The following is a 26364-nucleotide window of genomic DNA, read 5'->3' as shown; positions in this document are numbered from 1 at the left end:
AGCAGAGCACCACACCGGTAGCATCAGACGACAATTAGTACCATAAACTCTCGCTGTAGTCCCACTGGGAGACTGTGATTCAACCCTGGGGAGATTCTTATACTAAAGCTTTGTTCCTTAGTAGATTTTTTCCCCTCCTGTCCACACGGGCAAGAAGAAATTATAAACAGTTGGGTCACAATCATAGTTCACCTTGGTTACTTCTGTAGTGTAGAGCCAAGGTGTATGGCAGGATTAAATGAGCTATCTCCCTCCTCCTCCCCCCACCAATGCCTTTCCTCTTCCCTCCAAGCAGCCCAGTGACCCACACCTTGCTTCTCCTGACCACTGTTCTCACTATGCTCTAGGCATGGCATCCAGGTGTAGCACTAAACTTTAAATAAAATTCCTAAAAGTCAGGACATTGGTTTCATCACAGCCAGATGACCCATCACAAACCCCACAATAATGTAATCACACTGCTGAGTTTCTCTTAGATTAACCATGGCAGAACCGTTCGTAGAAGTGAACTGCCAACGAACCAACCTTACAGCTTCCATTGCTAAAGGGAACATGTAATTACAAGCGCAAGTTTCATATCAGGAAAGGAAATGATGACAGGAAGACCAGCTCTTGAAGTACTTTTATAAAAGTATTTAACTTTCGGAGATACTTTTACAGTTACCTGAGTATTTGAAATTACAGTTCAAGGAAAATTCAACAATGGAATTTCAGTACAGTATTTTACAATCCAGTGCTGCTGCTCCTAGTGCATACACTAGTTCACTAGAGCACATATTCACAAACTATGATTCTGAAAGAAAACGAAAAGCCACCCCCCCCGCACACACAAAAACAGGAAGGGGGGCTGGAGATACCAACAGAGTGGAAGATGTTTAGATTACAAATCCAGTGCAGAGTGTTAGGAAAACATGAAGCAAATAAATGGTGAGTTATACCACAGTTTGCTTTTTTGCCATATATTTGGTCACAAATTATTTTTCCTTTTATCAACTGGATAAATTAAGATATATAATTTTATACTTAGGGCCCTACCAAATTCATGGCCATGACAAAAACCCGTCACGGACCTGCAATCTTGTCTCCCCAACCTTCCCCCCACAGTGAAATCTGGTCTTTTATGTGCTTGTACCTAAATAGATTTCACAGGTGAGACCAGTGTTTCTCAAATTGGGGGTCCTGACCCAAAAGGGAATTGCCGGGGGGTCACAAGGCTATTTTAGGGGGGTTGCTGTGTTGCCACCCTTACTTCTGCGCTGCCTGCAGAGCTGGGCGGCCAGAGAGCAGCAGCTGTTGGCCAGGCGCCCAGTTCTGAAGGCGGCGCTCCACAGCAGCAGCACAGAAGTAAGGGTGACAATACCATACCATGCCACCTTTACTTCTGTGCTGCTGCCTTCAGAGCTGGGTGGCTGGAGCGTGGTGTCTGCTGACTGAGGGCCCAGCTCTGCAGGCAGCAGTGCAGAAGCAAGCGTAGCAGTATCATACTATGCCATCCTTACTTCTGTGCTGCTGCTGGCAGTGGCTCTGTCTACAGAGATGGGCTCCCGGCCAGCTGCTGCTGCTCTCCAGCTACCAGCAGCAGCACAGAAGTAAGGGTAGCAGTACCGAAACTCCCCATACAACAACCTTGCGATCCCTCCCACAACTCCTTTTTGGGTCAGGCCCCCTACAATTACAACACCATGAAATTTCAGATTTAAATGGCTGAAATAATGAAATTTACGATTCTCAAACTCCTATGACCGTGAAATTTACCAAAATGGACCATGAATTTGGTAGGGCCCTATTTATACTGCAGCAAATTTTAAGTAATGACCCTTTTACGACACATTTCATTAATATGTTAACATTTTCTGAACTACCCAGAAATATTAGACTGTGTTAGCTGTAACAGCAGTGGATCAAAATTGTTATGGGAAAATTAACATTTTCATAAAGCAAAATCTCAAATAGAGTTATGGTAAATCTTATGTAGAGACAAAGTGTCAGATTACTGCAATTTACAGGCTGCCGCTAAATCAACTTAAGAAAGGCATATACATGTTCATTAATCTCTACCGAAGATCACTTGGAGTCCAAATTCACTCTACCCATCACGCGGTGTGCCAAATTGTGTGCTTATGCACATGATGTTTTCCCCAGGTCCCCATAAAGAGCAGAAGAGTGCATTAATTGCTCATATTTAATTCCTTTTTATTTCAACATAACATGCTGTAAAATATTAACAGATTTGTTACCATTTACAATGCTTACAAAGCAAAATGTATTTTAAAAGCAATTTTTAGTTCTGTTTTCAGAAATATTGCTAATTTAACACTTGCTATAAACCTATTTTTAAATGTTAACATTTTGGCCAAAATTCAATATTTCATTTTACATATTCATTTTTCAGTGAAGTATTTCCTATTTGCAATATTTTAACATGACTTCTCGTGCTTGGGATATCCAGCCCCCTTTCCCCCTCCCTAATACAGCAGTAAAGACATATAAACATGCCATTTAAATTAAAGGAAGAAATGGAGTAAGTGAGACCCCGGACTGCAAAAATATATACAAGCATTTACCTTTTTCCTGAACTAAACATTTCAACCATAAAAATATTAAACAGCCACACCCTATAGAACTAGGGCTATGGCTATCTCAATTATAACTATTCTTTATTTTAAAAATATAGGGCAGAAAGCCTTTTGGGTGATATTTATACATTATTATTTCTAGGTCCCTACATGAATCATTATGCAGAACACAAAAATTATTTTCCATAGCTTAATCTTGCATTATCTCACTTAATCTAATTTCTCTCTTGTAAATATGTTAGCTAGCTAGGCTTCATTATAAGAATTATCAACAGAAAATATTTATCAGGCTTTTGTTCCATGAGCCATACGTTGTAAGATATCCATCGGATGTTTTGGGAGCTGGCAGACATTCCTCCAGGTAAGATAGTCAGTTCACTTCTCATCCACCAGGGAAAAGATAAAAGTGGGTCAATTTCTCTAAAACCAACAACATGTTTACATGCATTTCTTGGACTATGCATGGCAAAGAAAGTAAAACACTACAGAGGTCTAAGCCATTATCCCTTCTTACAAGCACATGCTGAGGAACAACTGATCCCTTTGCATGATCTGCTACAGAAAAGCCCTCACAATAAATGGTGGGAAACATTTTCTTCTGAGATGGAAGCTTGATTGGACAGTGCCCATCTGTCCTCTTCCAGCTCTAATATCAGAAGCCTTCCAAAGGGCATTGTGACAGTGGCATGTATGCATTAACATGCACTAATGCCATTTCAAGTGTCATCTCTCTTCCCAGAGTTAGAAACTCATCCCACTGAAGTTTAACCATCTGGAGGGAGGAAGGCCAGGGAGAGAGCTGACCATATACAGAAAGTGCATTAATTCCAAAAGAGGAAGTATAATGTAAAATACTATTGTATGCTGCTAGAGAATTGTAATACTAACAGACTATAACGGGAAGTGAAAGGTGTTCTCCGTCCAAATCAGAAAGAAAACACACTACAGAAGTTACTGCTCAGAAGCAACTCAGGGTTGAGTTAGTCTGAACACTTAGTTCTAACCTCTACGGAGTTACTGAATTTACTGATATAGCAACATTTCGAAGTCTGCAATCCTTGACTAAACTTTCAAGCACCAACTGTCTCTTAGCCAATTATAGCACATCAGTTCTCCACTAAGATTATAAGCAAGGCTGCTTTATAGCCATGTTTTAGAATCCAGTTACATGCTATCCCTTTTCCTGACAACTGGATACAATCTTAGAACTATTTGATTGGGCACTTAACAGCAACATCAAGTCTACTTTCCATTAACTCATTTGACAAGAAACATCAGTTTGTAAATGTATTCAGTGCATTTACTTGCAGTCCCATGTGGTCTCGTCTTTTGCAAAATGAGTGTTGAAGTACCTCAGTGTTAATATTGTATCTGACATTAAGTGTGTGTATTATATGGAAATGGATCAAAACTCTTCTGAGATTGGAGAGGGTGCTCAAACACAGCAACAACCTCGGACAGGTTATCATGCCAGAATTAACAGGATTTAAAAAAAAACTATACTCTGGACATGTGCGGTAGTTCTACACCCCCTTAGCAATGATCTGAATCAAGATGAAATGTGAAAAAGCTCCAGGAGGGGGGGAAAAAACAGTCAGGCCACACTTGAGTAAGAAACAACAGCACAAGCAATGGATTTGCTCATAGTACCCAGAGACTGGTTACAGGTTGGCTCTAATAACACTGTTGTAAAGAGGCTCATGAGGATGCTGCAGCATTGCAGCTACCAATGGACTTCCCAGTGCATCAGTAGCAAAAGAAATGCTACTAAAAGGAAAGAAAGACTAGTTTAAAAAAAAAAACAACTGTCATTAAGGAGGACAAATTCTAATTAATGAAGAGTGAAACAAAGCAGAGCCAAGAGCGGTATTAAATCTCTAGTTAGGTCAGATATCATTTGTAGAAGAATAATTTGCTGATTTGATTTCTGGAAGGGCTCTGTAGAAATCCAGAGTTAGTGGGGATAAAGTCTCAGCATAACATCCATTTACTTACACACTAGTAATTGTTTAAATAAATCCTAGTCAAGTTTACTTTACAATGAGATGTGCAACAAGCAGAGGAAGTGAAGAACGTACACCACACAAGTTCACGTTCTTCAGGGTGCAAATTCACACATGTGATTACTCTTGCCCAAATCCTTCTGTTTCTTCAATTGCAAATAATAATTTTTCCTTCAGCTGCTCATAACTCTTGTAGGGTGGCAGGTCCAAGCGATTGAAACTGAAAATAAAAATTAAACAACTTCTAAAAAAGAATGAAAAAAAATAAAAAACACAACAAAAACAATCATTTTACTAACAGATACACCTTGAACATAAATCCAGGATACTCAACTCCCCACTATCCAGAGTAGAAATCACACTTATTACACAGCTATTTATTTTATATTTAGATGGAGAAAGAAAAAAATCCACTGATAGCCTGGGTCTATACATTTTCAAAAGGTGACCAGTGATTTCAGATGCCTCTATTTTTGGGTGCAAATCTTGACACACTTGAAAGACTGGATTTCCAGAAGTCTGGTGCACTTATCCACTGAAAATCAGATCCCTTTAAAGTGTTAAGCTAGGCACCCAAAATCATTAGTCACTTTTAAAAGTGTATGCCCTGGAAATATTACTCTACTGAAAACTACTTATTTCCCCCCACAAGAAAAATGAAAATAGCTGAAGGAATGAGTCTACCAAAGACAGAGTAAGTTGCATCTTTTCTGTTTTTATTTTTTAAGTCAAAGGGGAATTTTTCTAATATAAAATGCATTGTGATTGATGGAATGAGACCAGATTAATGCTGACTTTTTTGGAAGTAGTCCTGCAATTTAAGTCCAAATCCCAGAATCGCAGCCGCGCAGCGAAGAGCAAAACACCGCCGAAAAGCCCAGCGAGCCCCAATAAAGCCCGCGGGTAGGGGCGGGGAAGGAGCCACAGGCACGCGGGGCGAGCCCAGAGAGCTAACCCCCAGCCGCCCCGCCCACGGAGCCAGGGGCTCTGGGGGCCCGCGCGGCGGGGGCCCAGACCTTCAATCCCAGCCCAGCCCCCATCCCCCCAGCCCGGACGGACTCAGACGGGCCAGAGCCCCCAATCGGCCAGGAATAGAGCTTTCAGGCTGCCTGCAAAGGGGGCGGGAGCCCCTTTAAAAAAAAAAATAAAAATTTTTTTTAAAAATAAAACAAACTTAAGGGTGCGGCTTATAATCAGGAGCGGCCTATACTCGGAACAATACGGTAAGTTTATATACAATTTTTAAATTAAGTTAGACAATAGTCATGTATTCTAGTTGTGCAACTACTAGAATTTGCAGTGACTATCCCTTGCCACAGCATATTTGTCTGACTTTCAACTTTCATTTAAAATACATTTTTGTGAAAATAACCTTGAAAACATGAATCACATAAAAGAGAAGCAGTATTCTCTCCCTCAATTTGCAGACAGCAGCTTTGTGAGGTTTCAATTGACCTTTATCTCAATGTTATGTTGATTCAAAAATTCTATATGTTTCAATGTCCATGCTCAACTATTTCTCTGCTTACCATTTTAGCAGGAATATAAAGCTAAAATGCTTACCCAATCCCAAACTGCCTACCCATGCCTTCACAGGTGGAGAATTTAATACCATAACAAACAGATGCTCATGATTTATTCACAATATTTTCCAAAAAATGTAATGACGCTGCCATAGAATTTTCAGTATGCTATACCACAATGCCACAGAATATGGGGACCGTACTGTACATTAAAGACAGCTTCTGGTTGTTGAAAGGTTCAAGTTATTTTGGAGTGAATAAGGGCAGGATTCTAACAATATACAATAATCAACTAAACGTTAAAGTCATGAGAAATTTGAGTTTCTCTTGATGCAGGAAGAAACAAATTTAGTATGTTAAAATGGCAACAGACGGTGTTGGCATTCAATCATCTTTGCATAAGATTTACCACAGTAGGAAAGCCATTCCCACAGGGACCCTTAGAGCTTTCGAAACTGGCAATTAATTGAGACATTCCTTTGGCCAGATGTTTATGTAACCCACACTAAGCATGACTCTGTCTCCTGATAGTGACTGCACCACATAGACAGAGTTATGGGTCCTTGCCTCTGTGCTAACAGATTTTATCTTTTAGCTCAAGCAGTAGAAGCTCACGCTTTTAGATGTGGAGGTTCGGGGTTCAATGACTGCAGGTGACTTGCCCAAGGATATTCTTAAAAAAGACAGCTGGCTGTGAGCTAAGAGTAAAGTTTTATTTATAGAAAGTGCAGTTACAAGGGAAGAAATTGCTATACAAGAAACAACTTGAAGTCAAGAGTTACAGCTATGCATAATTTCTGACTATCTTGGCTCCATTTTTCGTGTCAATACTTTATTTTTACTGAAACACCCATCTCAGCTGCAGAGCACTAGTCCAATGTATCCCCTTACCACACTCCCAAAAGCAGTCTCGATCATTTGTGCCTTCCCTGCCATACTCCAAAGCATTAATACATTTCATGCAATATAAATACTTGGCTCCTAACATGTCCATCAAAATATGCCAAGCACCAAACTGTCAACTGGGGCACAACCAGTGACAGAAGAAAGGCTATATATCTGGATCTAGCTGTAGAAGGAAAATAACTAGGATTGTGTGATGCTCATCAGTTTCCTTTACAGGCAGTTCCACTTTTGCAGAGGGTATTGTTTGCTACAGTTGGCCAGAAAAACAAGTGGAGGGCAATAAAAAATGTAAATCAAGTTAAAAAAAAAAAAAGGTTGATTACCCACTGGAAACAAATATGTGGCTCACTAAGGTTTAGAGTAAGAACTATAAAATTGTTTTGGCATGACACTAAACTATGATTCAGTTCAAAATGATTATCCATACTTATTTAGGGCCTGACTCCAAAAGGTCCTGGGCATTCTCCACTTTAGCTAAAGCTAACATAGGATTTGCAGAATACAGGGTGATTACGGCTGTCAAGCAGATTCCAGGCCAGAGTGATTTTTTGTTTGTAATCTCTGGACCCCTAGATATTTCTGGGCATCATTTATGCTTAGAGTCCCAAAACAAAATGTTGCTATATTAACCCTTGCTAAAATATTCAAGTAGTCTATCAGTAACAAAGGATTATTAGAAGGACAATAATATTCTAATCTAATGAGTACTCACCAAGTATGACTTCTAGGTAACCAGTTTTCTTTTCCAACTTTTTCAATACAAAACTTTTGGGGTCCATTGCTCCCTGCAATAAAAATCAAGTATTTTAAAGTGATTCTCATGCCAGCTGCAAATATGGGTAAGTGTGGGATATAGCTAGCTTTCCTTAATGCAGTAGATAATCTAAAGCAGCTCAGAAAGACAAGATTATTTTTACTGGCGATAGAAGAATAAAGAAGTGTGCCTCCAATCACTCATCTCCAGCCAGATTAAACCATTTACATGGTGAAATGCACAAATTTAAAGAAATGGTTTTGAAGGAAGTCTGGGGGCACTTGAGATCAGTGTATGTTTTTCTCCACCCTGTTATGGTCGAAATATAATGGGGAATTATGAGAATAGCTAGTGAAATGTATTTGGTTTGATTCATTACAAAAAGAAGCTGTTAATAAACAATCACAAAATACAGTTTTGTCCTTTTCAAAAATGAGCTAATACATTAGAAGGATTATTCTGCATACCCATGAGGTCAGCAAATCCTCCAACTGGTAATCTGCATGTTCCTGTAACGAACTGCAGTAGTCGCATTCTCTTCTCATTATCTATTTCTTTCACAAACTGAAAGGGAATGAATATAAAACAGATATGTAGGTGCACCTTCTACACACACAATTATTTTCACAAAGAACATCAATGACCATAAATTAACCAATTAGTTATATTACTGTGAAAAGCCTCTGGAGCAGTAATAGTTTGCATTAATAAAGCATCTCTCAGCACCTTACAAAGTTAGGGAAACATTATAATCTCCATTTCACAAATAGAGAGGTTAAATTGCTTGCCCAAAAGAACACGAGTTAGGTGAAGAGGAACATGAAAAGTTACATTTAAGTTATTTGGTCTCTTTATTCAGAATTAAGAACATGGGTTTCTGTCTGCATAAGTGACTATCAGAATTTTCTGAGGAGCTATCTTGATGCACTCCAAATTATTTTTATTTTAGGAAAGACAGAAAATAGGTTTCTGAAAAATATTCTAAAATACTAACTGTCCAAGAGGTGATCAAAATGGAGATTAGAACAGTGTAGTATTAAATGAACATCAGACACTCAGTATCCAACATTTGATATAGAATCATAGAACTGGAAGGGACCTTGAGAGGTCATCTAGTCCAGGCCCCTGTACTCAAGGCAGGACTAAATATGGTCTAGACCATCCCTGACAGGGGTTTATTCAACCTGCTCTTAAAAATCCCCAAGGATGGAGATTCCACAACCTCCCCGGGCAATTTATTCCAGTGCTTAACCACTCTGACAGTTGGGATGTTTTTCTTAATGTCCAACCTAAACCGCCCTTGCTGCAATTTAAGCCCATTGCTTCTTGTCCTATCCTCAGAGGTTAAGAGCAACAATTTTTCTCCCTCCTCCTTGTAACAACCTTTTATATACTTGAAAATTCTTATATCCCTCTCAGTCCTCTCTTCTCCAAACTAAACAACCCCAATTTTTTCAATCTTCCATCATACGTCATGTTTTCTAGATCTTTAATCATTTTTGTTGCTCCTCTCTGGACTTTCTCCAATTTGTCCACATCTTTCCTGAAATGTGGCGCTGTAGCAGGGTGCTGGTGCAAAGGCACCTAATTAGCCCTTGCTCAGCGAGCCCCAATCAGGGGAAATAAATTGGGGCTGGGGAGAAGTCTGGTGCCTGGCTTTCAGAACTGGCTGCACCTGCGGGTTGAAGGGCTTTAAAGGCTGGCTGGCAGCCAGAAGAAGGGGGGAATGGCCAGGGTAAGCTTAGTCTCCAGGCTGAGGGCAGACTCTGTGTGGAAGAGGAGATTGTAAGGCCTGCAAGCTGTATATAGTATATCACTGGTGGTGGGAGAACCTGGTGTAAATAAAGCCATGGGTGCTGAAGAATTAGAGGCCTCTCTGAGTTTTATTGGGGCAGCCAGTGGGCCCCAGGAAGAGGGACGGGCAGAGGACCTTGTTACAAGCGCCCAGAACTGGACACAATACTACAGTTGAGGCCTAATCAGAGTGGAGTAGAGCGGAAGAATTGCTTCTCGTGTCTAACTTACAATACTTCTGCTAATACATCCCAGAATGCTGTTTGCTTTTTTTGAAACCCATCAACATTGCTAGGACAACTACTTCTTCGCACCTTATGGCCATTTCTTTCTTTTAGCAGGTAGCATGTTTTCCTGATCTGTGTAGGGCTTTATTAATAAAAGACACATGATCCCTTGAAGCAACAGTCTGAATGTCTGGGAAAAGTACAGACCGAGGACCATGCTGTTGCTCTACAAACATCAACAATGGGAACATATGCCAAAATGCAGCCAAGGTTGACTGGGCTCGAGTCAAGAGTGTCATGAGACTATCAGGAGGCATTACTCCCTTGGCAGTATAAACCTTTATGATCCAACTGGTGATTCATTTAGAGAGCCTCTGAGCTGTTCTTCGACCTCTCGTATGTTCTGCTTATGACACAAAGTGCTGGGAAGAGGCCTTTTTGGGCCTTGTCCTATTTAGGTAAAAAAAGTCAATGCACACAAACGTCCAGGGTGTTGGAGTCGCCTTCCATCCCTGTGCACACGTGGCTTTGGAAAGAAAACTGGCAGGTAAACTGGTTCATGGGGAAGTCAGAGCCCACTTTAGAGAGAAACTGAGGGAGCAATCTAAGCTGGACATTGTCTTTGTAGAAAATGTGCAAGGTGGATCTGTGACCAACCCATTTAGGTCACCTACCCTCCTGGCAGAGGACATGGGCACTACAAAAATGCTACCTTTGATGAAAGGTGCAGAAAAGAGCATGCCAACAGCTCAAAAGGAGGGTCCATAAACACAGACAACACCAAATTCAAGTCCTAGGAAGGTGTCGTCTTTTCCCGCCAAAAACACCAAGCTTTTTAGTGTCTTTGTCGTGGGGTGACCTTAGCACGGCCCTGACAAATTCTCTCATTCACTGTGGTGCCATCTAAAAAGCCAGGATTGCATGTAGATAGAACTGCTCAAATTGTGGGATGGAACTTGGTATTTTCGTTTTGCTTGTTTGGCCACTGGAGAATGGAGGAAGGTATCAGCCAGATCATTTTGTCTGGCTGCATGATAGCCTAACATAAAGAACATAGGAACGAACACACTGAATCAGACTAATAATCCATCTATCCCAGTATCCTGTCTTCTGTCAGTGGCCAATGCCAGGTGCTTCAGAGGGAATGAACAGAACAGGCAATTGAATGATCCATCCCGTCGTCCACTCCCAGCTTCTGATAGTCAGAGGCTAGGGACACTCAGAGCATGGGGTTGCATCCTTGACCATCTTGACAAACAGCCATTGATGGACCTATTCTCCATGAACTTGTCTAATTTGTTTTTGAATGCCATTATAGTTTTAGCCTTCGCAATATCCCCTGGCAATGAGTTCCACAGGTTGACTGTGTTGTCTGAAGAAGTATTTCCTTTTGTTTATTTTAAACCTGCTGCTTAATAATTTCATTGGGTGACCCCAAGATCTTGTGTTATGTGAAGGGGTAAACAACACTTCCTTATTCACTTTCTCCACAGCATTCATGATTTTATAGACCTCTATCATAACTCCCCTAGTTGTCTCTTTTCTAAGCTGAACAGCCAGTCTTTTTAATCTCTCTTCATATGGAAGCTGTTCCATCCCCCTAATCAAATTTGTTGCCCTTCTTTATACATTTTCCAATTCTCTCTCTCTATGTATATATATAAGAGAGAGAGAGAGAGAGACAGACAGACAGACACCAGAACTGCATGTAGTACTTAAGGTGTGGGTGTACCATGGATTTATATGGTGGCATTAGGATATTTACTGTCTTCCTATCCATTCCTTTCCCAATGGTTCCTAACATTCTGTTAGCTTCTTTGATTGCCACTGCACATTGAGTAGTTGTTTTCAGAGAGCTAACCATGACTCCAAGATCTCTTTCTTGAGTGGTAACAGTTAATTTAGACTCCATCATTTTGAATGTATAGTTGGGATTATGTTTTCCAATGTTCATTACTTTGCACAAATACAGTGGCACTGGACGTATTATGGTAGCACAGACTTGTTTTGTGATTTTGGTTTTTGCTCATCATGCTGTAGCATCGTCCCACCCCTTCTGTAATTCTTACTTTTAAAAATAAAGGAAAAATCAATCACAAACCTGCCAAAACCACATAATCTGTTTGCTCGTCCTGGTGTAGTGCCGATAAATGGTGTGTCTCTGCCAGTCATTCAAGTCAATCTCTTGCATTCCGCATAAAAGCACCTTTTTTGGGGGAAAAATATAGATGTATAAGCTAATATTTTGTTTCAATGGCTTCTATATGGTGGCAGCAAAGGACATCTGTGCTTGCACTTGGAAACACCTACTATGACTGTATATTCACTTTTTATTTTATTTTCAAGTAGCTGCTTGGTTCCACCAATCAATAAGCAGTAATGCTGGTGACCTCACGGACACAGAGCTTTATTCAGACCTGCTACAGGAAACGGTAATCACTGACTATGAAGAAACCAGATAGAATGAGATAATCTTCCCTAATGAAAAGATGAATAACTGCTTGTTTTTTAACCTCAAATATAGAGCTCAGTTAAAAGAAATATTAAATATGACTACCGAGTGTGAACCATAACACTGCTCTCTTCTGTGTATATAACTTTTCCATATTTTTGTTTTGAAATAAAAAAATGCTTCCTAGAGGGAAATGTGTTAACCAAAGAAACTGTTTAGGAAAAATTTTCACCACTAACCAACAGTTTCTTCAACAATCACACAGCTCTGTTTTGCAAATTGAGGGCTGGACTCCCACCGAGTCTTGTTAACTTTAACATCAACTGTGCCTACTCGTACCCAAATAAGTCCCTCACCTCTAGTTCCTTGGCATCAAAGTACTGCAAGTACTGCTGTGGAAGAATTTCATTGAAGCCTTCAAAGAAAGCTTGTGTCTGTTCTTCAACACCGCGGGAGAGTCTCCATTCTGCTACCAGCCTGGAAAAGAAAAAAGATAAGGTAATCTGTCATTTAAACTGTCCCATGCTGCCCAGATCCACATTACTTTTGTTAGCCTACTTTGTGATGAACTGTGAACTATGTTAAAGAATATTATGGAAAGTTCTGAGGACAAAACACCACTTAATTTGTAACACATCTCAATATAGCACAAACCAGCATTAAAGTGAAGTTAAAACCTTTCATTTCTAACCATTCCGCTAAGAAAAAGCTTACATGATCAAAGAGGAGGCAGTATCTATCCAGCAATTATACTAATGAGTGCACAGCAGTCCCTAGGTATTTGAGAAAAAAAGATTTTTTTTTTTGGTCCAATATTCTCCCCAGAAATCTCAGTCATTAACCATGAAAAGGTAAAAACTAGGTCAAGTTGTACTGGTGAAGATAATGAGGACTGCTAGCTTACCAAGAAACGACTATGTCCATTTGGAAAGTTCCATATTTGTGTCTGTTAATCATGAAACTTTGCTCTGTGGCAGAAATTCCACTCTCCATAAATAAAAGGGTGAAAAGCAGGCAGGAGACCCGGAGAACCTGAACCCAGGGAGAAGCAGATATTATGCTGAATTCAAGCCTAACCTGTCAGGAGAATTGGAGTCTAGAGGAGAGAAGGCTAATTTCTGATATCAATCCTAGCAACTCAGGAGACAAAGCAGGACACAGGAAGAGACAGAAAATTGGGAGTGCAATAGGAATCCGAGCTTTACCTGGGCTGCTGAAAGCTAAAAGAGGTGGTGGTGTTTTTTGTTTTTTGGCAGATTCTATTCAGGAGGTTTTCTATTATTAATATCTTCCAAAATATAAAAGTGCTCCCTATCTAATGTGTTACCCTTTGTGTGACTTAGTGTTATTTATTTAGAAATGTTCCATACAGTTTGACACTTTGTCACAGCTCATTCATGTAATTATACCAAGACCTGCCAACCAACAGTAATCTTAATAGAATAAATCATTTAGAAATGAAAAAAAATGAGATTCAGTTTATTCTGTGCCTCCAATACACATCATTAGTGTAAGGTCTTCATACTGCAGCAAATATGGAGGAATTTACTTCAATATTAACAAGTTTCTTTGGCCCATACATTCTTGCATTCCCTTTGCTAGTATTCAAGATAACAGCGTCTTTTTTTAAGTAAAAGATCCCTCCCACCCAATGCAGCTTCAGAATGTTCCTGTAGTGAAGTCAATCTCATATTTATGACACTACAGTGTTTTCCAGGCCTATGACTGACATCACAAAATAAGCATTTTGATTGCACTGCACATGCAGCTAACAGACAACCAGCTGAGAACAGAACTTTTAAACATATTTTTTGATAGACAATAAAAAAAACATTAAAAAACATGTGAGATGTAAACTAATGTTTTAAATCTGACAGTATAAAAGTGGTAGCTAGTATCTCAGTGGACTCTGAAATGGTTTCTAATCTGACATTCAGATTGTTGACTATCAGAGCATATTGGACATTAAGCTTGAACATCTTCAGTACAAGAGTGGCTCTTCAGCTTCGTTTAAAAGTTACTCTTCAGAAATGACATCCAAAATAGTCACTTGCTGCTAATAGTATCAGTTATTCATTGAAAGTATTTCTGTGGCGCTTTAAATTATGTAGCTAGATAAATTCAACTTTTGCTTTAATTAGGGAAAGAAATAGATGGAGGTAAAGGAATAGATAAAAACACACTCATTTGTTCTTACCTAATATATTCGTCTTTATTTTCTTCTGTGACCAGAATGTTGCTACCATTAGGTTTCAAATCATGGCTCTTTATTTCACCTAGAATTTCTTTATCCACTGAGAAATACATTTCCAAGCCACATTCTTCAATATTGTTTTCTCTGCAAGAAACAAACATCATGTATTGTAAATAACTGCCAAGAGGTCATGTGCTAACTAGATGAGGTTTTTAATCAAGAGTCTTACTAAGTAAACTTTTTCGGAGTTCATGACTCAAGTTAAGAATCACTTTTGACTATAGGCTTTTCAAAAAAAGCTGTGTGTCTGATGTTACATTTACTTTCTACTTACACAACGTGTGCAGGCTGAACAGTAATTTAGTTGGATGACTGCATCAGCAACACATGCCCTCTCATGATTACAAGGATTGTTTATTGTAATTTCCCTCTTGTAGGTCTTTCAGCAGTGCTTTTCTGCCATTTTCAGCTTGTGCAGAATGTAGTATTTGATGTCTGGAGTTAATGTGATCATACTGTATCAAAAAAATGCATCCCTGCATTTCCCCCCTCCCCACTTTAGCTGATGATGATATACCAAGCTGATTTTACAATGGAACTTTTGACTTTAAAGCCTATAAACACGTAAGCTCTAGTGATTATACTTACTTTCTAAGCCTCAGTTTCATGGATACCTTTGCTCAAACCCCAATTACTAGCCTTTCTGTGGTGAGTCTACAGGTGTGGGACTGACTTCTTTCTGAAATTTATCTCAATCAATTTCTCACTAGATTTCAGTATATCTCAATGTCATAGACTCATAGGAACATGGGACTGGAAGGAACCTCAAAAGGTCTTCTAGTCCAGTCTCCTGCACTCAAGTAGAACTAAGTATTGTCTTTTTATTATAATTTATTATTCCAAAAAGTGTTTTTAAGTTTGACCGCTACTACATTTGTAATTATTGTTTCCTACTCCCAGTTTCCATTTCCTTCTTTTTAAAGAGGCTCCTCCCTGTTTTTATTTAAGCTTATAAGGCATTTTAAAACTATGTTCTTAATATTATTTTATTATAAAATAAAGCACCTTGAGTGTGCCAGCAATGCAAGTGCTTTATAAATAAGAACTACAATTCTATAGTTTTTACTACTGATCACATCCATAGGGCCCATTTTTCTCTTATATTTGTATTATTATGGATCAGGCCCTTGTTAATCAGAGTTGAATCTAGCTTTCCATTTTAAGCATTATTTTCAAATCTTCCTCTACTTTCCCTGGAAAGTAATTAATCTTACTGAAATTTTTAATATTACACCTCAATCAAAAGTAGTTTTTTCTGGAAGTCTGCCTAAAAAAAAATTGCAAAGTTACAATGTTTTCAAAATACACCTGAAGTTTTATAACTTACTCAACTTTCTAAAGTGACTTGGGCCGACAAACTCTAAATTTGTCCAAATTTCAAGGTAGGGGGAAGCTATGAGGGAAGGGTACATAGAGCATGGATAGGATATTAAAAGGGCATAGATGGGAAAGAAAAGAGGTGAAAGGTCTTGGGGTCAAGGGCGGGGCTGCAGGGAAGCACAGGAGTCAAGGATAGGAAAAGGCAGAGATTTTAATCAAGTTAAACTTTGAAGTGCTTTAATTGCTTTAGAAATACTTTTTTTTTTTTTTTTTACACTATGGAGTATATTTTTAGCAAATTTTAAGAGAAGTAGAGTTTGGATGGGGTGATTGATGAAGGATTAGAGGGAAGTGAGGAATAAGTTGAGATCCACTAACTGTTCATTTCAGACATCCTAATACTTGGTGTATTTTTGGTTTTGTTTTTTTTCATAAAAAAGAAAGAATTTTTTGAAAAGAAAGTAATACTGGGTTTGGGTATTAACTGACTCCACTGAAATACCCTTTACATTAACTTACACTAAAGAAGTTTTTTTTTAATATTGAATCTACCGTTCGGACACAATATTTGATTATCTATTCAGACATTTCTATTTCCAACAATGTGTAAGGCTGCTTATATTCAGTTAGATGAATTCAAAGGGAAAATAAACAGAAACAGAATGCTAGTTTGTGCAATATTCAGTGAATTATGGAGGACAGTTAACTTTAGCATTACCAAACTACTGAACATGTATGTTGGAATGACAGTAAAATGCAAGAAGTTCAGTGCTGGTCTGCAATTTATACAGTTCTGTTATTCAATATCTGTCTGCAAAACATTTCAAATTTATATCTAAATTACACAAATAAATAAAATGAAACTTCAAAAACATCTGGATTTTTATTTCAAGAACGAATGAAAAAGTTAGAAACTCACTTTACCCAGATGAGAGAGTTGTAAAACTCTGGATCAACAGATTCTAAATCCTTGAGTCCTGTTGGCTTGTTTAGGATACGCTTATAGAACGGCAGAGAGAAACCTGTATCTATGAATCTCACATGGAACAAAGCCTAAAAAACATGAAAAAAAGACAAGGAATGATCCAAAGAATGCTTGGTTACCTAATATTCCAATATAATGTGTCAAATAAACCCTGGAGCCCAAAGGTGTTGTAAGATGTTCTGTAATACCATCACTACTATTGGCACACCTCAAAATGTGATCTGAATGTATTAGCTGTTACAGCCAGCCTTCTGGCAACAAATCTCTTGATTTGAAACAACTGCTGTGTTTTAAACTAGACATTTAAAAACAAACACACACTATGGTGGATGTGCACTGATTATCTGAACTTACCATAGCAATGAATCTGCCAATAAAACGGAAGTATTTCAGGTGGTCTGGATTAATGTAAGAAGCTGGGTTTATCTGTAAGCAGTAGTTATCCTTCCCTACATATTCAAACAGGCAATACATTGGGTTCAACACTTCATGTGACAACAGAAAGAACCATTCCCTGAAACCACACAAAAAACATCATGAACACTTCAAAAGAAAACAGGATGACGTTAGAAAGTACCCTTGCTACTACATATGCTAAAAATTATTTTAGGGACTGGCTAGTGCTCAACTGTTAACACTGGTCTATCTAGAAAATTATTAAGCTGCCTATTGCTAGCACACAGTAGGTGTCAGCATGCTACATGATTAACTGATGCAGCTCAAAAAAAGTAGTATGTCTAACGTCCAGAGTTGGCTAGTTCTCAAACGAAGTGATCACTGACTTAAGCTTCAGATGTAGTTTATTGTATCAATTAACATATGCCTGGGTGTCAGCGAGCATTTCTCGTTTAGAAAGTTCATTTCTTTTCTCTGTGGCAGGTATTTACAAAGGCTGCTTTTCTAAGAGAAGCAGGAAATCTGGAAGAGATCAATTCTGACAGGTTCATACTTTAAAAACATTATCACCATCATCCTTTGTGGAAGAGGTATCCAAATTATACTACAACTTGGTTCCAATTCTTTGCTGGGAGTGTAAATTCAAGAATTCACTTTTTAACCTTAAGACTAAGTACAGATTAGAATTTCCTGCTAGCAAGCATGTGTGTTTTATATTTATTTGCAAATTAAAATTCAAGTATAATCCCAAGGCTAAAGAGTGAATCGCATGAAATATACTACTGTCTTTCCCCTCACAATATTGTTATTTTGCATTTTACAACACATTGACAATATAAGGTTAATTCGTAATGCTGCATATGAAAAAAACAAAGTATAGCAAAAACAGACCTGCAAGTAGTGTGTGCATATTCATTTTAAGTATTATAAAAAGACTTGCACATGGAACAAAATTTGAGAATACTTATTAAATACTTTCTTATTCATTATTTCAATAAATCTCTAATCTGCTCTTCATGGTTTTGTCCTATGAGTTATTGTGCAGAGTTACATAAATGCTTGCTCTAAACTTTATTGAGGCACTTTAAACTTAATATATATTCACACAGGAAGACACATCCTCCTACAATAGTTTTGACAATGAATTTTAGGACTGCAGAGGTGATCATATATAGAGAGGGGGGAAAAACTCTCATTGGCATTTTAAAAAGACAGCAAACAAAGAATCTCCTTGTGAGAATCGTTCACACCAAATATTCATAGAATGAGGTGTTCAGATTGATTTGTTATGTGAAACACACATTTCTTTAGTTTACCTTGCAACACCTCCATAATCTAAACCTTCTTCTCCAGGAAAAATGACCCACAAGCGTCTTCGCAGATCCTGAGGGCTGAAGCTCATTATCTTAGTGAAAAAAAAAATATGGTTATGAAGAATAAAAGCAGCTGGTCTCAGAATATTACTATTTGCTATCCAATAGCGTGGAAATTATATTTTCATTGACCATGAAGTGAACTAGGTGCAGTACATAAAGCAACATTTCAGGAAATGTTTGATAGCTTGGCAGAAACATATTTCTATCTAGCAGATTAGAAGATGAAAGGTGTACTAGTAAGTGAGACAGAAAAGGAACACAAGAATTGTTAAATGGAATGCATTAGTCTATCAAGTATAGTCTTTCAACTATAAAAAGGATAACAATCTGTACCCCAAATCAGTGGCTAATCCAAAAAGAAAAAACAGGGCTATTGAGCACCACCAAGATGTCACACTAAGTGGTAAGCTAGCCAGGAAGAATAGGAGAGAAGTCTCTAACAGACATGTTAAACAACTAAAAAACCCACAAAATAAATTCTTTAAAATGTATTTATAAATTCACATTTTCCATTCCACAGTTTTCTCCCACAAGTAGATGTAATATAATTTTCAAGATAAAATTAATCTTTGCACACAGGCCATATTTATTTCTGGTACCAAGAAGAAACTTGGATGCTAAAAAGCAATTTCCTTAGTGCTATTTTTGGCATAATACCAAATTTGTGACTATGCTGATTTGGTCAGACAGCAGACATTCACAACAATCCAGTCGATGTGGTGATTTCATATAAATCTCTGTCCAAGGACAACCAGTTTTTGCTCTCCCATGAGACCCTGAATTTGGAATGAAAGCCATTTTTAAAAGCTTTCCTAGCTGTCGGCAGTTGTGATGCTACATTCTATACTTCCACAAAATTCAACTGCTATTAATGAAAATTCTTGGTGTTGCTGAAAGACTCTGTACTGGTAGTAAGAGGCTCCTATTTAGAATCCGGGGTATTTTCTGTGTGCCGGATGAGTCAAAATGTGAAAATAGGCATCTCGCAGACCAAGAGCTACAAACCAGCTTTGGATATATAAGGAGGGAATTAGGGCGGCCAGAGTTACCATCCTGAATTTGAAGTGACAGTTGAACTTGTTGAGACCTTTCAAATCTAGAAGCATCTGCCAATCCCCCTCGTTCTTTGGGGTTAAAAAGTAATGGAAGTAAAACCTCTTCCCTCTAAATTCCAGAAGCACCTCTTCCACCGTTTTGAAATTTAGAAAGGAGTCCACTTCTTGTTTTAATAATGTCTTGTGATAGGGATCCGTGAAGATGGATGGGGAAAGAGGGTGGGGGTAGTAAGTGACTGAAACTGAATAGAATACCCCTTTGTCTATAATTTCTAAGACCTACTGGTCTGAGGTAATCAGAGTCCAGGCTTTCCAAAATAAAATGGCACTTGCCAAATGGGGAAAGGGAAAGAGAGAGAGAGGTCTTGGAATGGTCCTGACTAGATCTCAACAATGGCGTCCAACTTATTGCTGTCAAGTACACATGGGGCATACAGTAGAGAAGGAAGAGGCAGAAGGACTCCTGCATTGGATCATCTGCTTCCCATTTGGTGGCTTCAGTGTCCTCTCTGGATTGTAGCAATAAGCAGAGGGCCTGTCTCATGAAGCTTTGGGATCTGGCCTGTTTCCTACTAGACACTGGCATGTAGTCCCAAGGAGAAGAGAGTGGCTCTTGAATCCTTCAAAAGATGCAAGGCTTCATCAGTACGGGCATTGAATAGGTCACAAAGCTTCAAATGGGAGGTCCTCAATCGTTGTTTGGACCTTGTTTGGTATTCCAGAAGAACGGAGCCATGAAGCCTTGTGCACTGTGATGGAAGTAGCCACTTGAACATGCTGTCGTATCATAAGCACATAAAGGCCTCAGGAATGTTCGGGTTGACCTTCAGACAAAATGATTTCAAACCCTCTCTACATCCTTGTGAGAGCTGTCCTATAAAATTGTGATACCTTGTCCCAACTGATGTAGTCATGTACTGACAGAAGTGCCTGATCGTTTGAAATGCACATCTGCAGACTTGCAGAGGAATAGGTCTTCCTTCCAAACAAAGCAACTTTCTTTGTGTTATTTTTGGAGGCCCTTAGTTTTTGGACCCCCTGTGCACCACCATGCTACCAGGGATCCTGGAACTGGGTGGGTGTAGAAATATTCAACCCCTTGGGAGAGGATCTGACAAGATCTATCTGCTCTTTAAGACATGGATACTACAGAGTCTGTGGTCTGCCACAGTAGGGTTTTTTTTTTGTGTGTGTGTGTGGGGGAATTTAAATATCCCTTCATTAACAGACATAGCAAGTCTACCAGGTACGGAGGAGTGCAGAATGTCCATTAATTTTTGGGATTTGCTTGAACTACCTCCACAGGAATCTCCAAGATCTCTGCTATATGACATAAAGGTCCTGGAAAAATCTTAAAATCATCAGGCTTGCTAGGAACAGAAGAGACTGCTGCCTTGTCTGGTAAGGAAAAGGATGCTGCTACTGGAATCAATGGCCCTTCTGTATCCTGCATGTGTTCTTTCTTGCTATTATGATCTTGCCAGTGCAGGGCATGGGACTGTACAAACTGGTCCTCTTGAGCAGACCTACAACATCTTGTAGGAGGAGGAAATTGCATACCCCTAGGAGTCCAATAAGGGAAAGACTGCATATTGCAGAGGTAATGGGCTGGAGGCGATAGGGTTGGATAACATGGTCAATATTCCCCAGGAAACCCATGGGGTCTATGTTTGTAATGGAGAGTCCTGGATTCCCTCTCAGACCAGCATGGCTCATAAGAGTGACTGTGAGGTGAATGGATGGGGAATAACTCCTTGCTATGTTCAGAAGGACAGGAAGTTTTTCCTCCAAAAGAGGTGATACCCTGTCTGGAGTCCTAGGGTAAGTAGTACCGTAGATACCTGGTACTTTCTGAGACTGGTCTTGCTGAGGCATCAGAGAGACTCAATTTGGACTGTGAATTGCAGCATGAGGTGAAACAGAGGCTTGGTGAATTTTTTTGCCTCCTTTTAGTAGGTACCAGAGATGGTGACCTAGGTCTGCACTCACTGCCCTCCTTCCCCTTTCTGATGATTGGATGGAAGAGGACTTAGCAGCTAAAGGGTTCGATCTCTTCAATGAAGAGTGAGCCAAGGAGCTTGGAGCTGAGCTACCGCTAACAGGAGTGCTAAATGAAGACGACTCTTAGAAGCTGAGAAGAAAGGGTCCACCAAGTCTTGAGAAGGCACTCACTGAGCACTCTAGAAGAAAAAGTTTGAGATGGACCTCCTGCTTTCTGTGGTCTCTTGGAGAAGGAGTGACAGATCAAGCACTTTTGGGGATGTGCCTCTCTCCAATGGTGCCCACCATTAAAGCAGAAAAGCTGTCACAAGAACAGCAGATTTTGAATACTGGAGATGTTGTTTCATTCATAGCAGCTAGACCCTGGTACCAGGTGTTGTCCCTCAACCTAACAGAAAAAACATTTGCTTTTTTTTTTTTTTTAATATAATTTCTTTGGACATTATAACAAGGAAAACTGTACTAACTGATAACTACCCAAGAGAAAAATAAAATACAGTGCATCAAGCAGGAGATATTGCAGTAGCTCTGTCTCATTACTACAGGCAGAAAGAAGGAATTGAGGGATGGTTGGGCCCTCTCTGCCCTTTATGCCATCAAGTGTTTTTTTTTCCAGGGGAGAGGGAAGGAAGGCTGTCTAAGGTGCAGGTCTGGCCCCCACAGACACTGCTGGCCAAAAGAATCGGCATGCACACCAGAAGTGGAATCCATGTGCACTATCATTCCAAGGAGGATTTATTTTTCTTAAAAGCCTTTTAAATATTCTTTAAAAAGATTTATTTCCAACTAAAGACTGTGGTTTTCTGCATAGCAAACCTGAATAATTAAAACACCAGTTAATGATACATGTGTTCTTGTGAGAGCAGCAGAAGACAGGCTAACAATTATGATGTAATCTTTACGCACACACAAGCATCAAACAGAGATATCAGCTGTATGCTGTTTTTAACATTGCCTTGTGTATCCAATTAGGAATCTGCTCCAGGAATAGCATAAGGAGTGTTTGTTTTTTTTAAATCATCACTTTAACCATCATTAATGAGACATCAAAAGATTAAGGGTGATGTTCTCTTTCAGCTACAAAGTTGAAAACATTTGCCCTGTACCACTTTGTACACAAAGTAAGCAAGCATGTGTTAACAATCCAATACCTGCTGAAATGAGTCCTCAAACAATGTCTTTCTGGACACTGTAATCTTTATGTGTTGTGGCATAGCCAGTTGCTGAAATGCAAAATGTTTCAAAAGTGAAATATATACAGCTTTTAAATAAGTGTTTTGAATAAACATTCAAACACAATTAACAGAAATTAGAAAAGGGACTGGTGAATCTGTCTGGCCTGTATGAAACAGAAACAGAAAAACAAAATCAATGTTTTGAGTCAACTTATTCTCAGGAACTGGGACTGTCCTTTTGTTCATTATACACCACCTAGCACCTAAGGCACTACGGTAATGTAAATAATAATTTGCTTTTGATATCACTATGACATATATGATCCCATGACATAGTTTTAAACAGGTTCTAATATAATACCTAGCACAATGTGATAATTTTCGCAGATCTATAATCCCTTCTCAACAAGAGAAACTTCCCACCCAAATTTTACTGAAAGTTGTTCACAGTTTTAAACTGATTTATATTTAAACTTATTTTCCTCACAAAAAATACAAGCTGCAAAATTATTGATGCCAATGTCTCTGTTAATTTTCAAAATAGATTCTGAATGATTTATGAGCCTAAGGCAGTGGTGCCCAAACTTTTCCTCTTGTGCCTCCACCCTCTCCCTCTCCTCCCCACCTGAATGGAATGTGTCCATACTCCCCCGGGGCTGGGAGCGGAGTCGTGGCCAGGCTCGGGGCTGTGGCCAGGAACTGGCAACTGAGAGTGGAGGGCCGAGCTGCAGCTGGGAGCAGGGCTTGGACCGGGAGCAGAGCTGGGGCCGTGCGCAGGGGCCGGAACAGAGTTGGGTGGTGCTCCCTCTCCACCCCGCCATGGAGGCTGGCTCCCCTGTGCATCCCATAGTTTGGGGACCACTGGCCTAAGGGCTTGTCTTCACTAAAGCACTACAGTGGCACAACTGCACCACTGTAGCACTTTAGTGAAGACATTACTATGCCTACGGGAAACCTCCTCCCATCAGCATAGTTAATCCACCCCCCCCAGAGGCAGTAGGTATATCAATGGGAGAAGCTCTCCTGTCTACATAGGGCAATCTACGGGGGGGGTTAGGTCAGTATAACTACATCACTCAGGGTGCAGATTTTTCAACCCCTGAGCGAGTTATACCAATATAGTTCTGTAGTGTAGACCTGGCCTAAGGCCATGTCCACACTAGCACATTTGTCGGTATAACTTTTGTTGGTCAGGGGTGTGGAAAAAAACAAAAACAACAAAAAAAAACAAACCCTGACCAACATAGTTTCACCACCAATAGACGCACCAGTGTGTACAGTGCTATGTCAGTGGGAGACGCTCTCCCTGTGACATAGTTATGGCTGCTCGTTCAAGTGCTTTAATTATACTGACAAGAGAGCTCTCTCCCATTGGCACAGAGCAGCTACACGGGAGACCTTACAGTGCTGCAGCTGCAGTGGCACAGCTGTGCCACTGTAAGATCTCTAGTGTAGACATAGCCTAAGCCTTTTTGGTCTTATGCTAAAGACCAAGGGATTTATTCTCTTGGCATATGGGCTGTTTGGAGTATAAAGACCTGCAAATCAAAATGCATATCTAATCACCAGAATTTTGCCACATAATACATTTGTTTGACGCTTCAAGGATATATTAAAGTACAAAAATACTTAGGAAGACTTAGACTTCCTGCCTTATAAGTGTGGAATTAAAGCAGAAACTAACTCCACATTATCTACACTGAAATCCATTAAATGCCTTCAGGCAAACTTCTGTACAAGAAAAGCAGAAATAGGCTCTTCTATTGAGCCATTTAGAAATGTTACCCACAAAAATCACTGATGAAGACAAAACTGAACCCTTCTTTGTTTTAAATTTTTTTAAAACCATGCTGAAGTCTAGTAGTTACAGGGTTTTAAAGCCTATGCCAGTCCATGCTGGCCAACTGTATTAGTCTAAATTGCTTCAAATGATGTTTTAAAATGGTCCCAGCTGAAGCTGTTTGTTTCAACAAAGCCATTTCCAAGGTTAATTTTATTTTATTTTTTACCTGACACCAGAACCGGAAATACTGGACCTTCGCTTTGAAGTCACGCACATAGGCTATCTGGGGCCCATTGTCTCTGGAAACAGGAAGAAAAAAATAAGCTGTTGAAACACTACTGAAATTCAAGGAAACAGCTTCAAAATACTACAGTTATGAAGCTATGTAGTTTACCTGGCTGGTTAAACAAACCAGTTTTCTAATAGGGTGAATGCTTCAGAAAGGCCATCATTCATAAAAAAAATCTTTAAGATTAATTTACTTTAAATTTATTTTTAACATTCAAAATGCACCTATTCGAAAGATTCTGGGTTCATATGCAATTTTTAAAAAGAGATGTCTTGTTGACCAAAGTTGACAAGATTTTTTCAATAAATTAACTAAATGCCAACCCCAGTTTTCAATCTACTTCCACCCAACCTGATATAAGTTAGCATGTCAATTCTACATACATCCAAATCCTGGTTCTCAGGATGCTAGAATATATTAAAGGCCTGAATTTGCATCTACCTGCACACAAACACACAGAAGGAGAAGGGAGGACACAGCATGAGCACAATAGCTTTCATTGACTGAGTGGCTTAGTTAGAGGCCAAAAGAGTTTTATCTAGTACTTGGCTGGAAAAATCACAGCCATCAGAGGGGCCTCAAGGATTAGGAACTGTAAAGCATTCAAAATATGGCATATGTAGGGGGAAGAGAACATTCAAGAATGTTGAAGATCCTCCGAAGAAGAAATAATGGGAAATTAAAAGCTCTGCTGGTATGCCAAAAACCTGCTGCAAAAAAACATACTTGGTAATACCTGTTAAACGACACATATCTAAAAAAGCTCAGTGTAATATAGTTTGTCTTCTTGAATAAAAGCTTACAGAGCAGATTTTCCAGTGCGGGGATCTATATACGTTGTAGTTCTTCTATTGTGATCCACAAAATAGGGAATGCCATCCACAGTAAATCTCATTTCCCAGCCCTCTGGCAAGGGTTTCTCGTTTAATTGACTACAGGACACAAGAAAATACAAAGATAATTGATCAAGTTAATACATTCTGTCCATTGATCATGGACAGGGACAATATAAATTAGCAGAAATTCTGGAAAATTTGTGGTGATTTCTCTGAAGAATTTTCTGTTTGATTTGTTTCTACTTGGCTTTACTCTTACATTTTAATGCCAGATACCACAATTGAGAATAATCAATATCAGCTTGATAAATTCCAATAGCTAATGGAAATCTGAAGAAAGCTGGTAAAGTTTCTGGATGTTTTCTCTCCTCAACATGCAGAATTTTGTTTGACAGCGTAACCAGATTTTTAAAAAAATCTCTCAGGAATTTTATTAAACAGCATTTGGTATTATTCATATAATTATGGCAGTCAGAAAGCGGAAAGACATAGCATGTCAGAGATATCACCACCCCATTAATATCTGCACAGATCTTTGAAAAAATTGCCAAGAAATGATAAGGTAACTTCAAAGCAAAAGGAAAATAATGCTGTTTCTTTTACACTGACCCATTATCACTTAGGATGGCTTCAAACATTGTGTGGTAAATGTAACCATC

At 39.1% G+C, this 26364-nt stretch overlaps 1 protein-coding gene and 1 long non-coding RNA gene across 2 annotated transcripts in view; one reads left to right on the top strand and one right to left on the bottom strand.

The window, feature by feature from the left end:
• Positions 1–2172: 2172 nt before the first annotated feature.
• ITCH (itchy E3 ubiquitin protein ligase) overlaps positions 2173–26364 on the bottom strand; it is a 111987-nt gene continuing 87795 nt past the window's right edge. Inside the window, exons 13-24 of the mRNA XM_039498432.1 lie at positions 25673–25801; positions 24807–24879; positions 22774–22845; positions 18507–18595; positions 17149–17308; positions 16729–16862; positions 14433–14573; positions 12592–12712; positions 11885–11989; positions 8230–8326; positions 7721–7793; positions 2173–4799 (exon numbers count right to left, since the gene is read on the bottom strand). Coding sequence (XP_039354366.1) covers positions 4700–4799; positions 7721–7793; positions 8230–8326; positions 11885–11989; positions 12592–12712; positions 14433–14573; positions 16729–16862; positions 17149–17308; positions 18507–18595; positions 22774–22845; positions 24807–24879; positions 25673–25801 — 1294 coding nt within the window. The 3' untranslated portion in view covers positions 2173–4699. The remainder of the gene's footprint in view (positions 4800–7720; positions 7794–8229; positions 8327–11884; positions 11990–12591; positions 12713–14432; positions 14574–16728; positions 16863–17148; positions 17309–18506; positions 18596–22773; positions 22846–24806; positions 24880–25672; positions 25802–26364) is intronic.
• On the top strand, positions 19429–22154 carry LOC120380597. Its single transcript, XR_005587833.1, has 3 exons — positions 19429–19705; positions 20927–21022; positions 21575–22154. It is a non-coding gene; the product is annotated as an uncharacterized LOC120380597 (long non-coding RNA).

The sequence above is a fragment of the Mauremys reevesii genome, linkage group 13 (assembly GCF_016161935.1).
Source record: "Mauremys reevesii isolate NIE-2019 linkage group 13, ASM1616193v1, whole genome shotgun sequence".
NCBI classification, from domain to species: domain Eukaryota; kingdom Metazoa; phylum Chordata; order Testudines; family Geoemydidae; genus Mauremys; species Mauremys reevesii.
The sequence above is the reverse complement of the archived record's forward strand: the minus strand, read 5'-3'. Positions and strand labels throughout refer to the sequence as shown.